This window comes from Micropterus salmoides, unplaced genomic scaffold (genome assembly GCF_014851395.1).
Source record: "Micropterus salmoides isolate LMB-PRFRI ecotype aquatic unplaced genomic scaffold, ASM1485139v1 Ms_hic_scaffold_9, whole genome shotgun sequence".
In the NCBI taxonomy this organism is placed as follows: domain Eukaryota; kingdom Metazoa; phylum Chordata; class Actinopteri; order Centrarchiformes; family Centrarchidae; genus Micropterus; species Micropterus salmoides.
The window spans coordinates 24,584,584-24,607,991 of record NW_024044681.1 but is presented as its reverse complement, the minus strand read 5'-3'; the positions used below and the strand labels follow the sequence as shown (position 1 = coordinate 24,607,991).

At 39.5% G+C, this 23,408-nt stretch overlaps 1 protein-coding gene across 4 annotated transcripts in view; it reads left to right on the top strand.

The window, feature by feature from the left end:
* The window catches only part of nrg2a (neuregulin 2a), a 70,066-nt gene extending 49,161 nt beyond the window's left edge, over nucleotides 1-20,905 (top strand). For 2 of the 4 annotated variants that reach the window (XM_038709462.1, XM_038709466.1), the window contains exons 4-11: nucleotides 5,200-5,320; nucleotides 8,948-9,006; nucleotides 12,109-12,132; nucleotides 13,765-13,867; nucleotides 14,153-14,276; nucleotides 14,420-14,547; nucleotides 14,798-15,019; nucleotides 17,738-20,905. In XM_038709462.1, coding sequence (XP_038565390.1) covers nucleotides 5,200-5,320; nucleotides 8,948-9,006; nucleotides 12,109-12,132; nucleotides 13,765-13,867; nucleotides 14,153-14,276; nucleotides 14,420-14,547; nucleotides 14,798-15,019; nucleotides 17,738-18,392 — 1,436 coding nt within the window. In that variant the 3' untranslated portion in view covers nucleotides 18,393-20,905. Of the gene's footprint in view, nucleotides 1-5,199; nucleotides 5,321-8,453; nucleotides 8,531-8,947; nucleotides 9,007-12,108; nucleotides 12,133-13,764; nucleotides 13,868-14,152; nucleotides 14,277-14,419; nucleotides 14,548-14,797; nucleotides 15,020-17,737 lie in introns of all 4 variants that reach the window. The other 2 variants (XM_038709465.1, XM_038709463.1) reach the window with 2 other exon arrangements.
* Nucleotides 20,906-23,408: the final 2,503 nt, after the last annotated feature.

The window sequence follows — 23,408 nt, the reverse complement described above, 5'->3', positions numbered from 1 at the left end:
ACTTCAAACACTATATAGAGAAAACAATTCTGCAGATGACAGGACTAACTGGAGCAGGTGGAACAGAGGAGCTATTAAGTCTCTTGATTGGATTGTATTTTACACGCACAAAAACACACACACACACACACACATATATATATACATATCTCCGGAACATTACATGCATTGTACTGCAATGTACTTTGTTAGTTTTTTATTTACACTGCCACTCCAACCCAGCTGAACACATCCTCTATATAGAACACGTTCACCATTCACTACACATGTTATTATATATATTTATATTATGTCAACAGAAATAGCTGTGGTCTGTTTAGCCTCACTGGATGTTTACAAATAAGTCCACCTCAGATCAGCCATTCAGATTCAACACTGTGAAACTCCTGTCATCACATCAATTATCTCCCTTTGCTGTATAGGTTTGCATAATGCTGGTGTTTTGTCCTCCTCAAACTGAAACTAATGCAACTTTAAAAGATTTAAAACAAATGCAAAGAAGTCCATAGACAAAAAAAAACATTATTCGCTGAGCAATGTAAATCCGCTCAATTAACACATACCACACACAGTCAAATGCAGATTGAGAAAAGACATATAGTGAATGACTCTTTCAAAGATCGCAACCAGTGGGAATGTATGTAACCCAGGTTCGCTCAGAAACTAAATACAAATCAAATATAAAAATTAAACGTTGTACAGTTGGTCCAACCAGTGCAATATGTTGAAAACAAAAGGCAAGCTATTGTCCTTGATAACACCACAGGTCTTCAGGCAATTATAGAGGAAACGTTTTACCACAGAGTGTTGTCAGAAGTAATCTTGTAAGCTCCAGTACAACCACACTAGTACAATAATTTGAATTTATTTTTCTGTCCACGTCATGCACCCCTAAATGAGTTGCTCCTCTGTTGTTTGTATATGTATCTCTAACCATGTCAATAAATTTTTAGACCATGTCATTAGTTTTAATCTCAAGTAAACATGTGGTGCAGCCTGAGTAAACACTGTATTGGCTGAACCAGATCACCTCTGAAAGAATACACTGTTCTTGTTTCATCACTGGGACAGCCTGTGCCTCTCCTTGTATGGGTTTTCCAATAAATGATAGAACTACTAGCAATGTCTGTGGTGGTGTGGTCTGCCTTTCTTCTAATTTTGTGGTTTGTTATGGTAAAGTGCCGTCAGACTCATGTCAAGGGGCCAATAGAAGCAACTGCTAGTCCTTCATTAGATTGCGATATTGGCGAGCCATGAAAATATCAAGCCCTTCAGCCTGACCCTACCGCTGGCTGCAGGTGAAGATGGTAAACAGTAACATACAGAAAGTACCTGGCATCTTACGGCCCTGCCCAGATATTTTATTGCTGCTCAGCAGGGTTTTACATACTTTTGCCAAGTTTTACAAGTTTATTCTAAAACCGTAAGAGGGTGCACATGTGATTTATAGATGCTTGTCACTGGGCTTAGTTGCAGTTTCCTCACTTTGGCCTCAAGCTGTTTGAATCAAGGTGACCAGTGTGTTTTAAACTTTAAACTCGATGTAATAATTGGAATCGTTGAATCTGTACATATTGAGAGTTACTGGTGCCTTCAGGTTTTCAGTGTGTATCCAATATGTATGAAAGATCTGATAGATGTGATCAGTATTTTATATAGATGTTTTTTAATTGTGTTTACTTTACAGATGACAGTTTTATTGTGTCTAGGTCCTGCATGCTGTCATGTCCGTTATATGTTTTTGTTGTCACTGTATATATGCTTTATAGTCAAGTTTCTAAGCCTGAGACAAGGACTGACGCTACTTTTATACAAGGCGTACTAAACCCAGAACTCTTTCTCACTCTGGGGGAGTAATTGGAGGACACAAAGGAAAGAACGGAGGACTGCAGAGAAAAGCAGGAAGGAGAAGAAAATTGGGACACTTACTGTGCTGTATCATAAATTGGATGTCAGTTGATGAGTGCAGGCCAATAACTGTTCTCAAATGAATTGTTTTTGTTAGTATTGGGAAACACCATTTTGAAAGCAAAGTTGCCGCAAAAAAAGAAAGGTTTACAAAATTATCTTGCGTTTTGAAAGGATTGGGTTTACTCCATGTCGTATACACTGCCTTGACCATTTTAGTTATAATAAATGTTGGCTTTGACATATGATATATATAAACTCAGGGTGTACATTACTGGCAGAGATTTTTCTGCAAGACCCTTCAGGGAGCTCTTCACCAGTCTGACTCATGCAATGCTTTCATTGTTTTGATATGGTTTACATTGCTACTCTGTAACATGCCAGTTGAGAAGATTTACAAATGAGTGGGTACATATTTACATTATATCCTGTCTTTAAAAGAGAGATACTGTCAGAGTGTGACGCTTCCCTCAGAAGACTCACTTTTTAAACTTCCTTTTCTGCATTGAGGGGAAACTAATGCGTTTCTGCTCCTCCTAGAAGCTTTTGAATACAGGCAGGTGATGTTGGCAAATTAACTTTTGTCTGCTGAGCAGGGGATGTGTGGGCTCTCCACCAAACAAGACTGGTGATACAGCTGCTTGGGTCTAAAACCAAGTGTGTAGCTCTGAAGTTCTTCTCAGACTGTAGATACAGGCATGTCATCATCATAAAACGTCTTTCTTTACAGTGATGGAGAGGGATATGATTAATTTGCCCTCCTACCAGTTAGCCTAAATTGGTCTGATCATTAATCAAAAATACCACAAATACACTTTAAAATCTCTTATCAGTGAGCTATACCATAGTTACAAGCTCATGTAGGCTCATAGGCCAGTTATATCTCTCAATGAAAGTATTGTACCATAATGTGGCTTCTGGATCATTTGATACCCACATTTCATGCAAATCTGATTTAGGATGTGCAGTTGGTGACCTGCTGAATATTTAATGACTCACAGAAATGTTAATATAGAGATCAATGTCCACAGAGACATCTTCTAAAAAGGAATCTGTGACCTTAAAATAGACAAAAGCAGGTCGTTGTCAATTAAAATATATTTGGAGTTCAAAGAGCATTAGCATTAGGTCATGTAGTCTTCAGGTGACAACAAAGCACAGAGAATCATTATGAGGTTCCGCGATGAGCTAATTTGGGGCAGTTATCACCTAAACTAAGCTGCATTCTCAAAAAGTACCAGCTTTTAGAAGAACCTTATTTTTTTTAAAGTGAGTACAGTGACCAGTAGCCAACTAAACTTTAACAGCAGAATACGTGTGAAGTTTACATGTTCTGCACCTCCCTGTGTGGGTTTTCTCCGGGTGTCTGTTTTCCACCCACAGTCCACCCACATGTAAACCAGGTGGACTGGAGATTATGTGTGAATATGACTGTCTGCGTGTTAGTCTGCCCTGCAGAGGACTGATGATCTGTCCAGGGCATTCCCCCTCGCTCCCACTAGTGCATTCTGGGATAGGCCACTGCCCCAGAAAGAGATTTGTGCAGCCTGTTTTTACCGCCTTTTGTTTTGCATGTTTTACAGTGGAAGACTGAACAAGGTTTCTATTTTGAGCGCGGGGTTTTTCTTTTACAATGTTTTGAGGTTCCTTCTTCCTGACAGCTTTGTCTGATCTTTTTTTACTGGGTGTTTTACACACCAGCTCTCCAGAGTGAGAGGTAGTTCTGATTAACTGGTAAATCTGGAAATGCTTTTTGTAAAATATTCAGGTTATAGTGGATGAATGCTGTTTTTATTAATTATTTTATTATTTAAGGTTAATTATTTATTGTTGTATTTTAGGGAACTTTGGCAGAACAGTAACATGACAGCTTGTGACTTAAGGCTAAATTTGATACTGATGAAAGAATGAAAGAATTAGTTATCAGCACGTGTGACCAGATAAAAACAGCTGCAGATTTATGACTTGGTTTGTTGTTTGGTTTGGATAGATGTTCGAAATAGTAAACCTTTATGTCTGCCAGAGCATGGAAACCCCCCAATTACATGTCTACAGTAACATTGAAATGAAGATTTTGGAAAGATTTTGATATCCTGGACAGTATGTTTAAAGTCGGAAAGTGAGGCAGTAGTTTTTTGAGGAGCAATGACATCCTATTTTGGTAATTTTGGTAAAAAAGGACACAACATGTGTAGTTTTAGTTATAATATTGTGCTTGGAATTTGCAAAGTGCTGACTTATTCTTTCACAGTTCTCTTTCTCATACTCGTTCTTCACAGCCTCGTACTGGCAAGTGAAACATAGACTGATGTCATCCTTTTGCTTTGTTATTCTAACTAGCATGGGAATTAACCTCTGTTGTTTTAGTTAAAACCAGAAGTGTGCTTCTGAACAAGACAGACCATACTTCTCCAACCAGCAGAGAGAGTCAAACAGACTCCTTCAACTGTGTAACAAATGGGAGTTGTGAAATTTACTCCTGGTGGCAAACAGCCTACTATATGTCAGAGCCAGACCCAGCTGAATAAAATCCTAGTGCGATTTCTTGTCACAACATTCTGCATGGCATGACTGCTGAAGCTGATGGATTGTAGTTCTTCCAATCGGAAACTTCTGTATCCCTACCAACAAACTGTCACACTCTGTTAAGGCGCTAATAGTGTCTGACAGCAGGTACACAGTTGCAATCACGTTTCAGGATCTGCCATGCGAAGCACACTCCTCCCTTCTCAAGCCCAATCCTGCCACTGTGCACCTCTCTCAGCACTCCCATTCCTTCAAAGGTCCCTGCCTTCGCCCCATAAGCAGACTTCATCCCAAACATATTATATCTATTCAGTGGGGGGGATTAAGTGCAGATACATGACATTTTGGGCCATTCCAAGAACCCGAGTCAAAGCATAAACAACTCCTACGCTATGTTGGAGAAATATTTATCTTTGCTCATAGAACTTCTTGAGATCGTGTCAACACTGCTTAGAGACACAATCACATTTGTGGATGGAAAACTAAGAGATCTCGTGGAGTGCAAGTGTATAATGTGAGCAAAGCTGAGAATACTTGTAGTGATCATACTGATAAAAATAACAGCCAAGTTCATATCAAATGAAAAGCCTGTGAGTGACCATGTATCATGATGCCTCTTTATTTTGACTCCAAATTTTATTTTTAAATCATCATTTTAAGCTATTGAGGGAGTAAAGTTGCACACACAAAAAAGATTGAGATGATTACAGCTGATGGTAATGTGTTTTTTTGTGTATGTGTGTGTGTCTTTGTTTTTCTTCTCAGTAACCACAACGCTATCTCCAGGCTCAGGCCATGCCAGAAGATGCAACGACACAGAGAAGGCCTACTGTGTGAATGGCGGCGACTGTTACTTCATACATGGTATAAATCAGCTCTCCTGCAAGTGAGTTATCTCTTTGTTTTAAATTTTTTTTTATTGTCAGCCTTCTCTGTCCCTTTATGAAAATCCTTTCATGATGTTCTTTACTCTAGCAATATTCCTCGACATCCTAACTACAAATTTTGATCCTGCTGTTTATTTTCCTGAAAGCACTTGATCTGTTCTTCTTTCCTTCAGCAGCAGCAGCAACACATCACAGGAAAATACTGCCAGTCTGCCTAACTACCCACCTGTTGTGTATTTTAACACTAATAATGGGGGGAGGTGGTGGTGTGCTCATCCTTTTAAGTCATGTTTAGTGTACAGGAGGGCTGCATGTTAAAAGCCTTTTCAAAATGTCATGAGTCACTGGTTTAGTAGTGAGCAAATATTTATGCCTGTTAGAGGCCCCCAGTGATGTAAATAGAATCATTGCTTACATTTGAGGTCCTTGGCAAAGGGGATCAAGGCTCATGTGTAAAGTGCACTGGAGGAACCATATATCTCAGCTTTTCAGGAAGAAAACAGGTTGACATTATCACAGAAACAACCTTTTTTTTTCTTTGACATTTACATTTTAGTTTTTATTAGACTCAAGGTCAAGGAACATTATTTGGCAGGATGTTCAGGAGGAGTTATCATTTTAAATAAACAGGTTTCTTTCATGTTTTTTCCCGTCTTTCAGAAAACTGACACGTTTTATTGTGTAAAGATGAAATGATGACAATTGTCAGGAAATTCATACGTAACTATTATGATAATTAATTATTAATTAATCCTTTGAGTAATTTTTTAAGCAAGAATGTCAAACATTTACTGATTCCAGCTTCTCTAATGTGAACATATTGGCTGGTTTTCTTAGTCTAAGATATCACAAATATTTTGTGACTAAAATTCCAACAGATTTGCCAGTAAATAGAGAAATCAATCGTCAGATTAATTGATAATGAAAATAGTTGTTTGTTGCAGCCCTAATAGTGTTCTATTCATTGGGGCACCACTGTAAGAGGCCGTAACAGTAACTGTTAAAACCTAATAGTATACACATTGTCTCTTGTCATGGTTGTCAAATATTATGTTGCAGGTTCTGTTCGCACCATGTGTCATGATAGCATAAGTCCTTTGGCTGGTTTGATATAGAGCTGAAACACTGACGAGGCTTCTGTGCCCAGTTGACCTAAAGAAGAATGCTCGACAAGCAATGAGGACGTGGCTGCAACAGCCGTTCAATAGCTGTGTACAAATTGGAGGCAGCAATAACTCAATTGCTGCAGCTAATTCACTCACGGCTGGGGCATGGGTCCAGAAAAGTTGGATAATGCAGTGAAGGCCTGCAGGGATTTGTTGCCCCACAGCCATCTCATTCAATATATGCCAGGCTTCACTGGGCATTACTCACTGGCTAAACAAGTCCTGCAGACAGCTAGCCCTACTTGTATGCCCGGCTCCTTTACTTGGAGGTATAAACTTATAAATGACCCAAAGTAAGTAACTCAAGTAAGTAAGTCATTTTCAGCCAAATCTAAAATAATATAATCTTTATAATAATCTATATTATAATAATAATCTATATAATAATGCATTTAAGTTTAATATTTAGTTTGCTGGTGCTTTTGGTTGGATGACACTTAAGTGTTACATATAATCTACATGTGTCTCCAAGGTGTGACAGTAGTGAGGAGAGTCATTATTAATTTCATTATTTAATTAAGTGTATATTTTCCAATTTAATAAATATTCTTTAATTGTTTTAACCTATGAAATAGTAGGAATTATTATTAAACCTTGGTTGATGTTGTAAAATCAACTTATTTGTCTGACCAATATTTCTTCAGAAAAACATAACAATTATCAACAAGTCACAACTTTTACCAAATCACCTCTCAGTGGGACTTGGGAAATGAAGTGGTTGCGTAGGTCTACTGTATACACATGTAAAATATTTTTACAGTACAGGTCCTGCTTCATGTCTCCTAACACACGGTAAAACATTCATTTTTCCAAATGTTTCTCCTTTTTTAAACTAAAAATAAAAGAGTGATAATAGAGTTTGCAGCTGCAACACGGTGGATATTTGCACTCTCATCTGATTTTTAAATTATGTAGTGACAGTTTATTTATTTCATCTTCCAGCTATGTTTCTTTGGTCTAGGTGGTGCTATCCCCCAGTTAAACACCATCACTCAGGATGAGTAATTTAATGCTGAATGTTATGGTGCTCCTGGGAGGCGTTGTGTGAAACCAGTAAATCATGAGCAATGACCTTTGTCGGATTGGTGGTCTAGTTGTGTCTGTGAGTGGAATGTTGGTGCCCCTTAAAAGACCAAACGCTCATCCTAATGGGATCATAATGAAGAACTATGGTTTGGCACAACACAATTGATGGTGATGATACAGTAGTTTGTCTTCAGGTACAAAAATATAAAGCTACGTGTTGCGTCTTACTTATGTTTCAAAACCACAAGTGAAGAGAGTTGCCCAGTCATGCTTTCCATTGAGACAAGTGAAGAGCGTTGCCCAGTCATGTTCAGATCTCCATATTCAAATCATTCTTTTAGAAAGTACAAATTTTCATTTCCTCTTGATTTGACTACTTCATGACTCACTGTTCTGCGGTACCGGTTATAAAACTGTCACATTTTTAGGTTATGAACACGCTCCTAACAGACACCAAGAGGAGAAACAACATCACTACAATTTCAGCTTAGCTGCACAGGCTTTCTAGAATTGATTTATTGATCGCCTACAAAACATTGTGCGGTTCATCCCCAGATACATTAAATTTTTTGTCCATATACTCATGAACGCTCTTCTCTCAAAGGTCAAAAAGAGAGTGGGGTTTGGCTGAAGCCTGTTTATTACCTTTTATTTATTTCATTATTTGAAACCTAATTTTATAAACTCGTCTTTTTTTATTATTATATACATATATATTTTATATTTAAATATTTTGTAGCATACTGTGGGTATTGTTGTTTCTGTCGATAAACACATTATCATGTAGGTCACCTTTTGTTCTATGACTTTTCCTGTGTTTTTTCTTTTTTTTCTTTTACTTTATCCATGGCTTCACTGTGACCTTTAACAACATGTTGTTTTACAGTGCACCTCACTTCCTGTATTTTCCTTTTCATAACACTTGTCTGCTCCTTCCCAGATGTCCGGATGGATACTTCGGCCCTCGATGCTTACAGACTGAGCCGCTGCGGTTGTACATGCCCAATCCTTACAAAAGTATGTTTACTTGATATGAGAGGCTGAGAGACACAGTAGTCACTGGATTACCTCTGTGGACTCCTGCTGCTGCACCCCCCTCCCCTCCCCCCCAGTTTTCTTCCTCTTTCTCCTCCTCTTTCTCCTTCTCAGGTCAACACGCAATGAGCTGTGCACTACACCATGTACACGGTGGTGTCATCCAGGGGAACACTCTGCTTCTGCTGTCTGTATATGTGCTGTTGTTCTAATTCTGTGTCTCTCTGCCTCTCTCCCTCCCTCTCTCCCTCCCTCTCTCCCTCTTCACTTTCTCTTACGCATACTCTCCTTTTCACTCCACCCTTGCCCTCTCTCTCTTTCTATTTTTCTTTCTCTTTCCCACTCATCCACCACCCTTCTCCTCCCCTCTCTTTTTGTGGCTTTGTTTCTTTCCATCAGGTGTCCAAATGACTTTACTGGTGATCGCTGTCAAACCTACGTTATGGCCAGTTTCTACCGTATGTCAATTTCCTCTTCTGTCACTGTCAGACTGTCCTCGTGTCATGCGTGCATGCTGAGTGTAGAGAGATTGCATTAATTTCCTGTTATTACCTAATTGTTGTGTCTGATCCTCCTCCGATGACTCATTCACAAGCTGGCATAGATTAGTAGAGTCTGTTGTTGTGTTTGGTCTGCATGTGATATTATTTGCCCTTTAAATCGGAGTGTATTGCATGTGCACTCTCAGGACACAAGTTGATAGTTACTTTGATAGCAACAAGTACTTGGCTGGATTTAGATGCTTTGTGGTAGTTGATTTGCACAAAGTCAGCTGCATGTAACAACACAGTCTAATGGCAAAACCATTACTAAAACCCTACCTTTAGCTCACTCTCTAATCATGCTTGTTTATGCAATCAGCTGCAAACACAAGCATGTATGATCCTATTGAAGAGCTGATGGATGGAAACAGGCCTGAACAATAAGCATTAACTCATAGGCATGACAAGTAATTGAATGTGTAATGAAGTGGGTTAAGCGTTAAAGAAAGCCATCACATGGAGGGATCTGATCTCAAAATGTAGTATTGTTTCTAATGTAGTCCATTTATTACACATTCCACACAAACAAGATGCGACATGTAGGATTTCTTCATACATATATTAGCATCTATCAGTATGTAGGTTATACATCAGTCAACATTACATAATTCCAGTTAGCTTGACTAGATTGATTTGATTTTAAAGATACTTGCGGATCTTCCGAGTATTTACAGAAAACTCTTACTCCGTGGTTCACAGTTGCTTTAGAATACACATGCACATGCAGGCTGGACACATTATTTATATGTTTTTCACTTTCAAATCAGCCAGTAACTTGGTTAAGACCAGTTTCTAGTAAACACTGAACATTGTTAAGTCCAGAGAGAAGATTCAGCAAATAGCATTTGTTGCTAGCAAACATTGCTTCAGAGCAATAGAATGGTGCTCTTACAGCAGATGTCCTCAGCATAGAGTTCGTGCTCTCACTGTACTAGAGTGCTGTGTTAAACAGCTTTGCTAGCCTGGGGTAAGAGAAGTCAACCTTGCACTACATCACACGCCAATATCAGCACATATCCATCAAGTGCAGAATTATACCAAGATTAGATGTGGTTTGTGGAGAACTACGGCTTGATGGCGCTTGCCCATAAAATGTTTTCAATTTGAAAAACACCCACTGGAATCGTGCTTAAGATTATAACAGTCCTCACTGTTTTACACCTCAACATTACCTGCTGGTTGATTACCCGCATAAAGTATCTCAAGTGATATTGAAAGGAGTGAGTGGCCTGATATTAATGAAACAGTATAGCTTGGACTTGGTTCTGTGAAGAGAGCATGCACAAGGTTAAAGATAGTGTGTAACAATTAATTAAATGCAAAGCCTGTAATTCATGTCAGATGCTATCTCACTGCATATTTGTCAGTGCCATGTCTTTGCAAGCCCATGTGGTTGCAATTCAATGTAACATTACAGTTAACATTATAGAAAATAACTAACTGCATCTGCTTTTGGAGTTGCCTGATGCTGCCTAGTCTCATCCCTGTAGCCTGACTTATAGAGCTTACACATACTGTTTGTTGTATGTTGGCTCGGAGTACAATGCGAAAACACCCTTCTTAACTACAAGTAATTTCATCTCACATTAAGTCGTAATGCACTGAGCTGAAATTGCTTGGGTTTTTTGGCAGAGTTAAACAGTGGTGCGTGGGAGCTCTTTTTCCTACACTCACTCACTTTTTCGGCATTCTGTTATACTTCGATGCAGCTGTGCGCCTGCATCAAGGAAGGCATTTACTTCCAGTTCTCATCCAGCCACATTAACACAGAGCAGGCTTTGATTACTTGTTTTACGTGCGTATACGTTCAAATCAATGTCCTGTGTATTTGTAGGCCTAAAAGATGATATGTTTAAAAGAAATGGGTAAAAACAATCACATTTAATGAAACCCAAGTTGAGAGTAGATGCATTCATACCTGTTACATTCACATCAGAAAAAAATAGGATTTCTCTGTCCATGCTGACGCTATCATGGGAAGAACTTGCATGTACACTTGCATTTCAACTAGAATTTAGCTTTAATGGCCTCTCACATATTTCACATTTACTACTCTCAATTAAGTAGAATAAATAAAAATGTTCTCTCAAAGAGCAGACACGTGCACACACGCACACATACATCCATTGCATACTACATACGACCCGCCTCCTGGAGGGGGCGCCTCCCATCCCCATGAGATACCAAAAACAAGGAGGATGGCTTCTGCTCCTCAGCCATAAGGGCTTGGCTTAACAAAAGCATGTTGTCATAAGAACAGCTGGGACTCGCTTCAAACCAAGTAAAGCAAGTGAGCTGCCAGAGATATGGACTCAGCTGGTTGGTGCAGCCTCCCTATGGCCTCACTATGCCATATAACATAAAGTCCAACTACAGTTCTTCTTATTCAGTGAGATTATTCCGATACTGTACAGATACATTCCTTTTAACTTGCCTGTTCATGTGATGGGTGTGTTCAGGAACTGACAGTGTAGCATTTTTAGAAAGCAGAAAACAGGTAATCTCAGCAGATGACGCATATTTTCCCCACACAGCAGTAATGAGAGCGTCTATGCGTCCACTATGTCCTATTCCCATTACGAGATTTTGTTTGGGTATGTAATGAAATAGCGCTTTCTGCAACTTGGAATCAGAAATTACTTGTAAAATGTAAAACTGAGTGGCCAACAGTAACATGGGACTGTGTTGAGACATACGGTAGAGAGAAATTGCACACAAGAGGAACAGCCAGAGCCAGTTTGATTATAATATATTATTCATAAAATCAAAACATTTCAGTATTAAAACTGTAGTTGTGTAGTCCCATAGTTTTGTGTAGTGTGGTTTGAATTGTGTGTTGCATGCTGTAAGTGTGTTCTGGTGTCCTCGTGCCGTGTTTAGTGTTTGTTGTCTCAGTTGCTGTTATACCTTTATTTGTTTGGTCCACTATATGTGAGAAGGTGCCACTCTCTTAATCTGGTCTTTTGTTTCTTTTTGTTGTTGTTTTTTCTTCCAACTGTCAACCCTCTGCAATGGCAGAGCATCTTGGGATTGAATTTATGGGTATGGAACAATCCATTTTGATTCTCAGTCCTAGCATAGATACTAAATAGATGTCCTTTGTTTTGACTTGCTCTGGCTCCGTCTGTGGTGTGAACTGTAAATCATATTGTCCCTCGATTAACCAATCAATCTCCCAATCAGTCCTACCATAACTCATTATAATGACAAACCCTTAGTCAATGTAACTGATCCTACATTAAATGTCATTAACATGGATGTCTTCACCTGCACCTTTGATACATGTGCAATAAAAAAATTTAACTATTAACTGTTTCACTCACAATAGCATATTTTCCTTTTTGGACTGATTTTTGGTTCTTCATCCCATCTGTAACAAGCACGATGTACCATGTTTGTAGTTACCATATATCTTTCATCAGTCTTCAACTCAATCTATCCAACCATCTTAGACTCCTCCCTTTAGTATCTGTCTTCTTCTTTGACATGCCATCTCTTTTCTTTTTATTTATGTGTGATCTTGTCCATGTTTCTTGCATCACCCCGTCTTTAGTAGCCTATAGCTGAAATGTAACTTTGAAGTATGAAATATAATACCTGTGTTACTGGTTTGAATTATCCCTTTAAGGAGTAGATGCTGTGATGTGAGCATGCAATGCTATATTTAGAACATACAGTCATGTTTTTCTTCTATCTGACACTATTTTCATCCTCCTTCATTGTTAGCTCTTGTTTTTCTGCTACCTTTTCCAGAAAAGTGCTTGAGGGGTTGAGAGTGTAGAACAAATGCTAGAGGTTTTCTTTCAGAGATAATTTAATTATACAAGTACATAAGGTACTAGACCAGGAAGACATTGTGTTATTATACCAACACTAATTTAATTAACATTATATAATATACAATTTATGTGTTTTATTTATGGTGTCAGAAACTTTGGAACGTCAATGTAAAATGTAAAATACGTATTACATTGTCTATCATTGATCATGCTACCTCTTAGCTCCGTCATTTCCCCCCGGGAACACAAAGAGACTACCTCAACCTCTCAAAATCTCTTCTCTGGAAAAGCAAAAATCATCAGTCAAGATTTCTCCAGATTCATATTTATTGATATTTAATATTTATTGATATTTAATCTTAAAATTAACTTCATAAACTTTCATAAATTACTGTAAAATAAGATCTCATCATTGTGCTTACTGAATACCTGAGTAGATGAAGACTAAGTGAATGATTGCTGATCACGCAGGCATCATGATTGACTCATTAGTAGAACTTTAGACAAACATTACAGGTTCTACCGGTCATCAATTAAAGGCCCGAACCATTATAGTATCATATTTAATTTGAAATTACTTCGATTTTTAGAGAAAAGATTAGTCTAACTATTGCTGAGGCCCTGTCCCCCACCCACGCCTCCTTACTGCAGCACAGGCAGCAACAGCATCTGTTGTATTTGTGATTATGTGAGAGGAGAGGTTTGACTGTGAAGTGAGTTGTCAGGGAAGGGAGGATGAAGCTTCATACTGCTCAGGATTTAGTAAAAAATAAAATAAAAAGTGGGAACCTGCACCTTCGAGACACTAATTTTTTTCCCTTTTATTTCTCTCACTGTGTGCATGTGGTGTGTGTGTGTGGGTGCGTCTGTGAATTTGTGGGTGTGATGTTGACAGAGGCAGAGGAACTCTACCAGAAAAGAGTCCTGACAATCACGGGTATTTGTGTGGCTCTGTTGGTGGTGGGCATCGTGTGTGTGGTTGCCTACTGTAAAACCAAGTAAGTCTTACTGATAATTGGATACCACCTGTATTTTATTGAAAAACAACTGTTTACTGTATACTGTTTTCTGTTGGCAGTGCCTGTAATATGCTGCATAGTGGGAACAATAGGTTGCTGTGTTTGCTATCTTAAAATGTAGACTTTTTATATTATTAGACACGTTTACAGGTTAGAAAGTTAATCTTGTTCTCACATCGAGTTTAAAAGCAGAATGTTAAATCATTAATTAGGGCATCTTAACCAAAAGAAAGAGAGAGAGAATGACAGAGATTTGCTCAACAGGAAACAAAGAAAGAAGATGCACAATCATCTGAGACAAAACATGTGTCCAGAACATCCTAATCGTAACCTAGCTAACGGACCCAATCACCCAGGCCCAGGCCCGGAGGAAATCCCTATGGTAGATGTGAGTTTCTGAAAGGATTCCTAATGTTATTAAAGTACACACGTACAGATGTACACCAAATGGTTTTATGCTCAGTTATATAATCAAAGCTTGTCTTTTTTGACATTTTTCCATTTGCCAAATCCATTTTCTTCCCATCACAGTACATATCAAAGAATGTCCCTGCAACTGAACGAGTCATACGGCCTGCAACAGAGGGATCGTTCCCTGCCAGCCATGCCTCTTCCAGATCTCACAACTCTTCCACACGAGCCCATTCATCAACTCACAGGTAAGCATGCGCCATGCAGTACGTATGTTTGCCCTCATGCCTTCCTTAAATTAAGCACCACATTTTACATAAATTCAGAATCTCACGTGAAGGGACTGATTAATTTGTCCTGCCTCTAGAAACAAGTGAATTGGTTGTCAATCTTCTTTTTCAAAAAACTTCTTACTTACTTCTTTTTGGAAAAAAAAAAAAGAATCACACTGGGACATGCTGGGGTGTGTGCGTGTTAACATCTTTTTTTATTTGTCAGACATGAGGAACGGACATGGAGCCTGGAACATTCTGACAGCATCCTCTCTGACTCGCCGGGAATTATGTCATCATCCGTGGGGACCAGTAAATGCAGCAGTCCTGCGTGCATGGAGGCACGGGCCCGGCGCGCTGCACACTGTGGTTACTCTGACCCCCATCGGCCGGGCCTACAGTACGGAGACTCCTTCGACTCTCTGGGAGACTCTCCGCACAGTGACAGGTGAGAAACAGGCCTGTGTGGCTGATATGGCACTGGGTTTGTCGTGAACATTTTGAGAAGTTTCCTCTCTCTGCTGGTTCTCTCTCAGCCTCGAGAGGCCAGTCAGGGCACTCAGAGAGACTCAGTGGAAACTGACACACAGCAGGCATGATGATGAAATTCGCTAAGGTAGGCAAGAGTGAAAAAACAGTGCTTATTTCAATGGGAACTCTATGCACATAGCTACTGTAACATAACTCCCTGGACAGTATGTAATTCTGACTGGCTAAAGTGTTCCGACAAAAATTGTATTTAAGGAACAATGTGACATTTTGGGAAATACACTGGTTTGCCATCTTTTCCAGAGACATATTTGCGTCACAGAGATAGGTCCAGGATAGGTTTAGCCTAGCTTAGCACAAAGAGTAGAAGCTGCAGGACACAGCTAGCTCTTTAAGTCAGAAGCGAGGAAATATGCCCCTCAATTTATCCTGCACCTATTTCTGTACGGAAGGCACAGATATATCAATTAGCAAGATGGCAAACACGTATATTTCAGAAAATGTCGGACTGTCCCATTAACATGAACTAGAACATGACAGCTCAAGCACAATTGAATCACTATATAATTCCATATGCTCTGTATTTCAGTAGTGCTCAGTGTCACCCATGGCCTGAATTTGAACTTGCATTTTAAGTGCCTAAGATACACTCCCTGATTTTGCGATAGGGCCCAATAGTGACCCCCCAAATGCTCTCCTTACTCACTGCTTATGTTTTGAATTCCAACACATTTCCCAGTTTAGCACTCATCGCTCAACACGCACGAATGGTCCCCTACTAAAATTATGGAGTGTTTATTTAACCATCAACACAACACCTATAAAAACAGTTGGTTCTAATAGCACACACATTTTTTTGCAGGAAGGGAACGGTGGCCCAGTTAGAGAGCAAGGCTGTCTTTGTTGATTGTAATTGAAGACCCTGTGCTAAAAATTGCTATACATGTGGACGCCCTGCCCTTTTCTTTCGAATAGCTTAATCACAGGCATTCATTGACCTTTGTTTAAAGTCTTGAGAATCACTATTACCACAAATGTATTCATTCGTGGAGCCTCATGGAACCTCACCATTAGAAAAGTTACTGTACAATGATAACTTGATGAACAGTGTGCTCGACAAAAAAGTGCCCAGTGAAACAACACAAGATCCAGTGGCTAGGACAGTATGATATTCAGATGGCAAAATCTCACAGAATCTCAGAGGGAGCGAAAGTGGCCCCAATGCAGACATCTTTCACTGAGATTACTTTTTAGAAAACTCCCAAGTCGTCACATTCTCAGATGAGTGGCACATTTTATCTAATAAAACCTTTACGGAGCAAACATTTAATTGTGTGAGTGCAAAGCCCAAGTATCCTCTATTTAAACGTGTACAATGTATGAAGCAGCCTTTCACTTTCACAAACACAAAGTGGAAATGAAAACAAATGAATATGCAAATCAGTGCTTGTCCAACTTCAGTCATGTTTTCACTGAGCCAAAATGAAAGTAATGGAGTAAGGTAGTTCCTAAAGTGTTGAGAGCTGCATTTCACTGTAATGTATTTTAAAATTTCTAGAACTGACTATATGACTGACAGAGTGTCCTACACCAGCTGCTGGGTGCAGCAAAAACTTCAATATGATATTAATCACAAGAACTTGAAAAAGAAATCGGACTATGACCAGTGCCGTGTAAATTGTCTAAAAACTAACCAGACGAGATGTGTCTTGCCTTTTATGTGCTCGCGCTCTAAGGTATCAGCAATGCCAACATACAGCAAGCATGTGTGTGCAAATAGGGTCCTGATCATTGAGTTGTTATACAGAGCAACACTGGATAACCATCATCCCTCAGAGTCATTCCAGGTAACAAGCGCTTCCATCAGGGCGACAGCTTCTGTACCAGCTGAATCAGCGGTGTTGTGGGAATATCTCAGGCTTGTGTCTAACACGGCCTGTTGCAGCTGCCTCAAGGCGATAAACAGACATTCCAAACACCACAATCCTCAATGCTTCACCATCAGTGATAATCAATGTAAATTCTGAGTTTCTTTTTAAATGTATTGACATGAATGTTTAGTTGGCTGTGATTATGGTATTAACTGACTGTAAGACTGCATGGGTGACACCCATTAGTTTCTGGTGTTTTGACAATCCAAACAATCCAAATGTGGTTACTAGGGTTTAATCCTATCAGGACAAGGGATGAAAAAGTGTGAGGTATTTAAAACTTAATATTGACTTTCTTCTTGGAGAGACATGTTGGCCAAGTCATTATTGGTTCTGCATCTTCAAGAATCTCTATGTTGTATTCAGCATTTTGCCATAGCGCCCACATGGCCATGTTTGAACAAAGCTTCCTAAGATGACAACCACAGTAGCTATCATTTGTGTAGATATAAGTTCATTTAAAAATAATATAGGGGGAAGAAGGTTTGGGAGGTTGCACCATAACATTACTCAATACCTGACAGCTTATTGTACAGAGATTTGGAATGTTAGCAATAAGCAACTGAAAATCAAGACAAAGACAAAGACAAATCTACATATGTAAAAATATTCCTTACAATATTTAGGAGTCCATTTACAGTGTGCTAATAACTCACAGTGCACTTTTTGTAAACTCGTTCTCTTTATCGCTTCTGTCCTTTGCTCTTCTCTACTTAACTATTGACTCTCCTCTGTATTTACTACAGATATGTGTCAGCCCTGACGACACCAGCCCGCCTCTCGCCAGTGGATTTCCATTACTCATTGCCCTCGCAGGTGCCTACCTTCCAGATCACATCCCCCAATGCCAGCCATGCCATGTCTCTCCCTCCTGCTGTCCACAACCCCTATCCTCTAGCGGATGACCAGCCTCTATTGCGCCGCTACCAGGTGCCCCTACATGACGCCCAGTGCCAGGAGCCCTACCGGCAGCAGCGTCGTACCTATCTAAATGATAGCAGGGGCAGCTTGCCCTCTAGCCCCTACCGGCTGGCTGAGGAGGAAGACTATGAGACCACACAGGAGTATCTCTCCTCTCGGGAGCAACCAAAGAGAAGTGGGTCCAGTGGAACTGGTAGCCGTCGCTGGCGGAGATCCAGACTGAATGGCCATGTGGCCCCACGTGGATATGAGGCATCTCGGGACTATGGGTCTCGAAGCTGCCTAACAGATAGTGAGTCAGAGGAGGACGGCGAGAGCACGCCCTTCCTCAGTATGCAGAACATGAATGCCGAGCCCTCCACCATCTACAGGCCGGTGGACAGTCGGACTTCTCACTCATCGGGGCGGCACAGTGGGCATGGGAACATGCATACAAGACTTACACACTCACGCTCCAAACCGGACAATACACCCCATTAAAGAGTGAAAATGAACCAACAAAAATCAATATAGTATAGACCTGCATCTATAAGAAATATTTTTATTTTATATAACTGACAGATATTCTAAACAAATGAAATATTTATTTTCATTTTAGCAAAAGTTGTCTACTAGTTAACAGTAAAGACTTTTTATAGGGAAAACTCTATTTATATGTACATTTTGATTTACAGCATAAAAAGATGTGCCAGTTTTTTCACAACGTAAAAAATAGAGTAATATTGTGGTGCCTTTTGCTGTATGCCGATGCCAGAGGGCCAGTGGAGGTTTTTGTAGCCTTTCTTATATGGACGCCTCATTTTTTATACACGTTATGTTTTTTTTTCCCTCACTGGTTTCCTGTTTTACTTTCTTTCCAAGTTGCATTCTTTGAGGAGTCTAGCCCCACTGGAACATAACCCCTTCAATGTCACGCAATATAAACCACTTCAACATAAAGTGTATGTTTACATTAATATGATTCGCCTGTAGGGTTTTTGATTTGGGATCTAATAGAACGCCTGATAAGTACAGTGTAGATCCTTTTTGCCCTCTGACTAATGTCTACCAAGAGACAGAGAGTGAGATGTTGTGTTGTTGTGTGTGTGCGTAAAAGGCGTGTGTGTGTGTGTGAGAGAGAGAGAGAGAGAGAGAACGCATGTCAGTTTGCTTGCATGTATTTGTGATTGTTAGATTAATTTCATTGTTTGTTGTGGTAACATCAAATGTGTGGGTCTACTGGTGTCTTAGCAGAGCTGACAGAAGAGTGTGTCAGAGGTCCACAGAATAGTGCTTTATCAGAACAGTGACCCCCAGTCTAGATGGACAGGTAAGGCTGCTGTAGGGTCGTGTGTTATGCAGGTCATTGCTTGATGTGTTTACAGCTATTCTGCCCCTTTCCCAGCCTGCCCCAGTTAAGTCCTTTTTATTCCCCAGCAGGTTTTCCTTATGTCGGTCTGTTAAGAGGCCAACAAACACTGAGCCGCTTGGCACAGGGTGACCTCCTGGCCCCTGCCATCAGAGGTGATGGCAAAACAAAAAGATTGCATCTGTTTTCACTCAACTCAGCCCCTAATCCTATGCCTCATCATCCTTCTGTGTCCATTCTGTTTTTGTGGCTCATGTTAAAGGCCACACAGTGTCTCAGGATTTCCACATGCCCCCACCCCCTCTCCCCTCCCTCCACCTTAAACCCTGTTCACCTTCCTCAACTTAATGTCTACCTAAGACTAAGGTTCTCAGATAATGAAGGCCTAAATGTTAACAGTCTACCAGTTCCCTGAACACTCCCATACAGAAAGAAGGAAAGCCAAGTGGAAGCAGCTTAGTGGAGAACAGTACAGAACATAATAGACAATATAAATGGCTGTGAAACTTTGGAGGATCATTCAATGCAAAAATATGCAAACTTTCTATTTTGCTGTTTGATTACATCATTTTCTAAGAGGTGACTGTAGTGTGTTGTGTGTAAAAAAAACTATGTGATGCCTGTAGTGTAGAATGAAATAACATGATATAAATGCATATTTACATGAGTTAGTTTTTAAAGCCATTATGCAGCCATCTATCAAGTCGTCAGCCTTTCTTGTTCACATACTCCATTGAATGACTGTGTCCATGGATTATGTTATCACTTGGTTTAGACCGCCCCTACTTATGTGCACACTTCCAAGTAATGTCAGAGAGCATCCAAATAGGTTGTCCTCCAGTAGTACTGTGTACTGCTTTGTCTTGTTGACGGATGTAGTTATTTCCAAATTTAGTGCGCAATGTTAATGATGTTAAAAGCAAACAAAATCTTTTGAATCCCCCCTGTACTCCACTGAAGGAAAAGTATATATTAAAAAGGTAATTCAAGAAATGTTAAACCCATTAATAGTTACTCAGTGAGAGAGAACAGTTGATGACGTTTCATCACTGTTGGTATGTTTTGTACTCCTTGTTAACAAAAACTCTTAAAATGATTGATCTGCAATTCAAACTGCTATATGGTAAATGCACAGTGGTGTTATAGAGAAAGGTCTTTGGTCACACCTCACATGCAGATATTTCATTGAGTTTCTCACCTCTGGGTCTAATTTTTATATGTCTGAAAAATGCAAAAGAAGACAGTGCTCCGCTGGTTTAAATGTGATACTCCTTTCACTTTGCCAGTCCTCTCACCCAATCAAGATGCTACCAGGCACTGTCCTGCAAGTCTCTACTGTTTCATTTTATGACCCCCCCACACCCCACCTGACCCCACCCTCGCTTGAAATGTTTGAACACCTCTCTTCTGCATGTCCTTGTGGTCACGGTTAGATGGGTGCATGGTAAAAAAGCAGCAGACAATTCTTTTCCAGTCAGTGAAAGTGTATTTTCATTTAACATTCAGCAATAAAAAATAACCTTTCCCCATGTCATTCCTGAAATATGCTAGAAAAAAAGAAAAAAAATGCGAGATTGTCATAGATTGTAAAATAAAATGATAATTCCACCTGTTCATATGAGAAAATAAATCTTTATTCATATCATTTTATGACGTAGTTATTTCTGTAGAAAGCTTTGCTTTGGTTTTGAGTCATCTTTTACCTTGACTTACTTGACATACACAGTTTACAATCGTGATATTTGTTTAAAGGGGCTATATGTAGTTTTTGAATGAAATCACTTATCAATAAATCACTTTTTTACTGCCTATTTGTCCAAGGCCCTGCAACGTCACTTAGAAATGAACCACACGGTGGGTGTTGTTGCTGCATGCGCGCTCCCAAGCCTCTTGCTGACTACAGCAACAACACCTCACCTAACGAAATGTACCACAAAACGTCCAACTACAAGCACAACACAGACTCCAACGCAAACTTCAAGATAAACTCCATGTAAGGATAAAAACCAACAACAAAGTTTTATGTGCTGATGCCCATCAGGCCAAATCAGAGAATCAAATTGATGTAGAGTGAAAATGCAATCAACAGTAGAAAGGCTTATCGGGGCTTTCACACCTATCTCGTAGGGTTGGGACATTTGGACTTTTCAGTTTGATCCGAACACAATTATACTTCTACTACCATGAAAGCAAACTGCAACTCATGTCTTTAGTCTTTCCTCAATTGGAGGTGCAGGAGGATTGCTTGCTGTCTTCTCCTCCTTTCCTGCTGACGACGAGATGTTTGCAGAACAAGGACATTTATTTAGTGAATTTGAACAAGCTTTGAGTATAATTGTTGCTGCAGGTAATAATGCCATAATAATAACAATATAGTGGCAATGATATGCATCTTTTCATCCCTCATTCATTCATTCTTGTCAAAGCTAAACCAATCAATGTCAAGAATAGGGAGACACAGCCCACATAAATGATAACAACAGGACGCAAGTCCATCATGTAAAGTTCTTTAGTGCACTCGCAGAATTGCAGTCTGAAACCAAAACTAACCGAATATATCAAAATGTATCAAAACATGAACTAAACTGACATTACCGCAAAGCATATGAAATATATTGTGATTTTGTACTTTAGTTAGCTCAAGTTAAGATAACATTAGCTCGTCAGCTAACGCCTAGCAGTTGCTAACATTATCCGGTGCAGTTGTTTGGCGCTCCACGTTACTTCACCAGCTAATGCGACCCATATTACTATCCCGTCCACCAGTATTATGCCAAAGTGTTGATTTTAGCCTGCAAGAAATGATGTGAAGCGATTTGTTTAACGATATACTAACCTATAGCAATGCAAGGCAGGGGCAGCCAGCTGTTTGCTTCGTAATGTTCAATTTAGATTTATTGTTGTTTTACTGAAACTCAGGTACACAGCTTCTCCTACGGTCTCAGTCGCTGTAACTTACGTGACCTACAAAATATATAATAATGCAACATAATCGTGCAGGAAAACAACACAATGGAAGACCAGTTCACTCTCCAGTGATCAATGTAACGTTATCATTTAACGAGCATGGATTAGTTCAGGCTGACAAAAATATCACTGTAATTAATTGCAGTGGGAGTTTACCTGAGTTACCAGCATGTTGGGTGAAGCTGTCTCCCAGTGAGCCGGATTGTGCTTGCTCATGAGTTTGACACCTCCTTGCAGTTTAAAAACCACACCACTAGTGGCCACTGAAAACTACATGGGGTTTAACATGGGGTTTACAGATTATAACGAAACTATTTTGTATGGTTGTTCTGCTCTCTGATTTGAGAGCTTATACAAACACGCACACACATCCTGCGTAACAGCTGAACATTGTAAAATGATATGTATTAGCATCTTAGCTGACTGTCACAGGATTTATTTTACTAATTAATTTTAATCTTGATTATTTCTCTAGCATTATTGTCCCTCCTTGGATGAATACAATTGTGCAGAAGGATCTCTTAACAAACAGTGCCAAAGCATATTTGTAAAATTTGTAAAAGATTCCCTACTGCATATTTTAAAAGATCTTGAATGACAAATTGAAAACTGGTCAGCTGATCGAGCCCAAATGCATTCATGAAATGCAACCCAGTTCATCCAGCAGATTGAAACCTTCAAGACAAAGACCATCAGAAGTAAGAATTACCGGTCGAGATTTCATGTTACCTTATAGTTTTTAAGCTGTTCCCTTTTTGTCATGCAGATTTGCAGATATTCCAAGGACTGTGTTGTTTAGTTGCATTAGCATCAATAAACCACTAGATGGTGGCACACCAGCAAAAGTCACACACCAGAGGAGTTCACCTTTTGCATGGTTTTAGTGGTACTTTGTATTGTATCCAGTTATATTTCCTCATTCTGTAGAAACAGGCCTTATAGATATAAACAGTGGTGTTTATGGAATGAATTGGCAGTGCAACTTAACTGCAGGACTGACTGAACATTTACTTTACATCTGAATGCAGTTTAAGATCCAAACATACATCAAAGCAAATTTGGAACAGAAAAACATCATTAAAATAAAATAAATAAATAAATAATTATTTTTGTGTCAAAAGAATGTGACACTGAAATACAGCAACAACTTAATGTTTTCATGTTAAATATCACATTAATCA